The following is a 4,196-nucleotide window of genomic DNA, read 5'->3' on the forward strand; positions in this document are numbered from 1 at the left end:
CACATGCACACACAAAGCAAAAACACAGAGTAAAAGGCCACTATAGATAATTAATTGCAAAAAACTCAACCAGACTCCTATTGATATAATACACTATGTACATGATAAGACCAACGTTTTCTCAAACGCTAGTCACTGTGTTCCTTTTCAAGAGCAGTCTCTCCTCCTCTTCAGCCTTCATCATTGCTTCCAGACTCTGGCGGGCCTCATTGCGCAGGGGCTCGCGCTTTGCAAGCTTTTCTTCTAGCTTGGCAGCCCTCGAGTGTTTGTCGGGGCGGTGGCGATACACCTAAACATGCCAAACAAGAAAACGAACCAACACGCGAGTAGATAGGCAGTGGGTGTGATGCGCACAACACATCACATCGCATGTAGATCCACACTAGATCACCCACATTTACACTACATGTACAGACACTCCCTCCACGCACACAATATTAGCGCATACACGTTCGGGATTGCAATACCATGCACCGTCCGGATAGATAGTTCAGGTGACAACGTGGATACCCCACACTCTGAAGGATAGCGACACATTTACATCCCTTCCCCTCTGTGTGTCATGCATGCACGCACCCCCCCCCCCCCCCCCCCCCACACACACACTGTCCACAGTAAGTGACTAGACAATTCTGGTACATGTATGCAAAAGAACTTCCAGATTCTCCATCTCCTCATCAGCATCATGCTGAATGTACATAGTGCATAGACCAACCACAAAACTCTGATAGTTCAAATTTAGGATATTGGTACATCAGTCCACATTGATATGGATACTGATGCATGTGCCTGTACATGTACAGTTGACTCCACATACCGTATTTTCCGGAGTATAGTGCGCACTTTAGATGTGCTATTTTAGGCCCTAAATCGCAGGTGCGCACTATGCTCCGAATATGAAATGCATGTACTTCAATGAAGATTGAGGTGCGCACCCCCAATGAAGTTTGGGGGTGCGCGTTATACAAAGGTGCGCACTATACTCCGAAAAATACGGTATAACGAACTCGCATGTACTGTAAGTAACAAGTTTTTGGGACAAAGCAAACTACAGTAGAATCTGTCAAGGCGACCACCTGCCTCAGAGGACCACTGCAAATAGGACCATGAAGGAGTATTGTTTCCAGTTAAAAGACCCTGAATAAGGAGACCACCTGTACACAGCGACAACTTTTGAAGGTCCATTGAGCGGTCGGCGTAGACAGGCTTCACTGTATTGTCCATGTCCCGGTTTGAACCCACACTGAATTGACCCTTTGCAGAGAAACGTTTTCAGTTGATAACAAAATCATATCTTCCAGTGGAGCATGTAAACCAAGTGCAGTCATGCAGTCACGGGCCGTGTACTACGCCAGGCTTGGCGTGTTGTTTGTATGGCGTGAGTGCATTGCTAGGAAAAAGAACTTTGGCTATAAAGAACTAATTCCCTGCACATTGGTGTTCGTTTATACAGTGGTCCCTCTATAATCCGGCACCATTTGTGCCACGGAAAATCTGCTGGATTAGGGAGGGTGCTGGATTAACAAATCTGATTTTCTGCTAGAACGTGCATGAAGAGGACATTTTGGCTAATGAACATTGTGCTGGTTCATCGAGGGTGCTGGATTATAAAGTGCCGGATTAGAGAGGGACGACTGTATCAGGAGTCAACTGTACATGTATATGCGTGTCCGCAAGCCCACTGCATATATGAATTAGAACAATGTGTCACGTACCTCCTCTGGTACCTCTATGGTTGGGTCCATCTCCAGTTTCTTCAGCATAGCTTCCTTGACTGTGGCTCCAAATAGAGAGTTCATTTTAGACACCGGTGTGTGGATGATATAGTTGTCAAAGCCACCACAGTGGTCAATGTACCTGGCACAGCGCTGTGTCACACTCAGACTGAAGAAAGTCTTGTTCAAAATCTTGCTGTGATAACTACGTGGCAAGGCGTTGGGCTTCCAATGTCTCTTGTACCTGAAATAGCAGAATGCACACAAACCCACATTAGAAATCGTGTATGCGTACATACACATGTACAATACAGTTGAATACACATATACAGACACACACACACACACACACACACACACACACACACACACACACACACACACACACACACACACACACCTACACGAGTCTGTCAAACCATGCAATGTACAAAGAAGGCATACAGAAGTTCACAATGGCGGGAAACTTGTTTTATTGTAAGTCCGAGATTTATGGCCGTTGGGACAATCATCAGACAACACAGTGGATACTGTATTAAAGTCAACAAATATTCGGCGCATATTTATTACCGGCCTGGTCATGTCTGGCTGAAATTTGTGTGTGAAAATTTGTTGCGGCCGAAGTTTTGTTTTGCAAGGTTCAGTGCGACAGTGTATACAGGGCCAGGCGGCATCAGTACAGGCCGAAAATTTGATGCGGCCGAGATGGGTTTTTACTTTTTAGCCCCGGGAGGCCGAAATTGGAATGTGCCGAACATTTGTAGACTTACAGTACTATGTAGTGATAGTAGAGAGGTTCCGCATAACGTAATTACGTTAGTAAAAAACGTAGTCGATCTACGGAAAGTCTTACGTAAACTGCATGCGCATCTGGGTTCCGCCATACGGAGTTTTCAAATCACGTAGCTGCCCTTGGCAACTCCGAATGCAGCAGTGTCCGACCAGATCGACCTGGGGAGAGAGTCATAAATTTGTACCCAATCCACTTACGGACCAGCTACGTTATCAGAGCCCTATCTACGTACTCTCCGTAGACAACTTTCCGTAAGTGGAGTGCAAACTCGCGAATTCACGGGTTTTTCCCGCCCACTAACGTAAAGTTGCTCAACTTTACGTAGTGCGGAACCTCTCTAGTATCAGAGGAAATTGCTCTTTGATCAACACAGTATTAAGGGAAGTTTGCAAGTTTGCGCTACTACCTGCTATACAACGTATATCAACTCAGTAGCGGATGACCGTTACCATGACTACAGTGCAGCTCAATGAAGTCGGATTGGGTGAGTCACGTTTGCATCCTGCACCAGTGCACAGCCCAGTGGTCATGGGTCTGGGGCTGCACAGCGTGACATTGACTCGCATGACCGGATGTCATTGAGCAGCACTGTACATGACAATTGCATGTGCTGTCAGCACAGCACGGTCATGTAACGCTATTGTTCTGCTTGGATTTTCTCTGTTTCACCCTACAATAGTCATGCGCCCAAGAACGTCATTCCAAAGAGGTCAATCTGGGACAGTCTTATCCTTGAGTAACTTTAGTGCGTTCTTATAGCACGTTCCTAGACACAATTTGTACTGGACCGTGTGCACATACACTGTACTACAATACATAATGTATCAAAAAAGCTGCCAGAACACCGACACAGTCGTTCTTAGCTCTAGGCTGTGGAGTTCTTAGTATTTCAGGCGGGGCGTTCTTAGTATTTCAGGCTCAGGTTCTTGGGCTCCATACTCTTCAGCGCGCAACTCTACTGTATAATCATGGGTACATATCTCATGGGTACATATCTCATGGGTACATATCTCATATCACCACAATTTTCTGATGGTTGGCTTGGTGACATGAACTTCAGAAAACAAGCAAAACATTCTTATCGCCATTGTCAATGTGTATTGAATGTTCTACCTTGCGCCGGTATTGAGCACTGTTACAAGACAAGGCAACCCTAGCTGTGTTCTCATATCCCACAGATTCATTACAGGTATGCCAATGAAAGCTAGCTGAGTGGAAGCACCACACGTACTTTACGTTGCACGGTGTAGCATCCCATCCAGTTTGAACGCCTTGATTGTGCCACAATCCAGTCATGGCTCTTTCAGGGTAGTGCGTCGCACGGAATCCAGTAAACTTGGAGTAGACCATTTTGGCACCAAACCCCGGCCTCGCCGGTTAGAAGCACAACTATCCGTGGAAACTGAGTTATAACTTGAATGTAGAAAGGAGTGTAGTGCTCAGGTGAAATTACTGACTCGAACTCCAACTCAAAGAAATCAAACAAATGAAAAGAACAAACCAAAAAATTATGGTACGAAAAAATTAATAATGTTCAGAGCTAGAGCGGGTGATGACGTGACGTGTCGCTTGAGTGCATCTCGATGACATCATTCTAACAGCGGCGCGCGGAAGTACCACGCGGCACGAATGACACCTTTTCAAAAAGTTTGAATTACAAATACAATAATTATTTTATGTCAGTATGT

The 4,196-nt window shown here is 45.5% G+C and overlaps 1 protein-coding gene across 1 annotated transcript; it reads right to left on the minus strand.

Moving 5' to 3' along the window:
- Nucleotides 1–30: 30 nt before the first annotated feature.
- LOC135807169 (large ribosomal subunit protein bL28m-like) lies at nt 31–4,011 on the minus strand. Its single transcript, XM_065321193.1, has 3 exons — nt 3,740–4,011; nt 1,716–1,959; nt 31–289 (listed from the first exon to the last, which is right to left on the minus strand). Exons 1-3 carry the CDS (start codon nt 3,856–3,858, stop codon nt 122–124), a joined length of 531 nt encoding a protein of 176 aa, XP_065177265.1. The 5' UTR covers nt 3,859–4,011; the 3' UTR covers nt 31–121.
- Nucleotides 4,012–4,196: the final 185 nt, after the last annotated feature.

Source organism: Sycon ciliatum, chromosome 1 (assembly GCF_964019385.1).
Source record: "Sycon ciliatum chromosome 1, ocSycCili1.1, whole genome shotgun sequence".
Classification (NCBI taxonomy): Eukaryota; Metazoa; Porifera; class Calcarea; order Leucosolenida; family Sycettidae; genus Sycon; species Sycon ciliatum.

Coding starts and splice junctions, on each gene's coding strand:
- LOC135807169 (XM_065321193.1), bottom strand. CDS start 3,858: ATGGTCTACTCCAAGTTTACTGGATTCCGTGCGACGCACTACCCTGAA. Junction 1,960..3,739: donor GCTACACCGTGCAACGTAAA/GTACGTGTGGTG, acceptor CTGCTATTTCAG/GTACAAGAGACATTGGAAGC. Junction 290..1,715: donor CCATAGAGGTACCAGAGGAG/GTACGTGACACA, acceptor TGGCATGTTTAG/GTGTATCGCCACCGCCCCGA.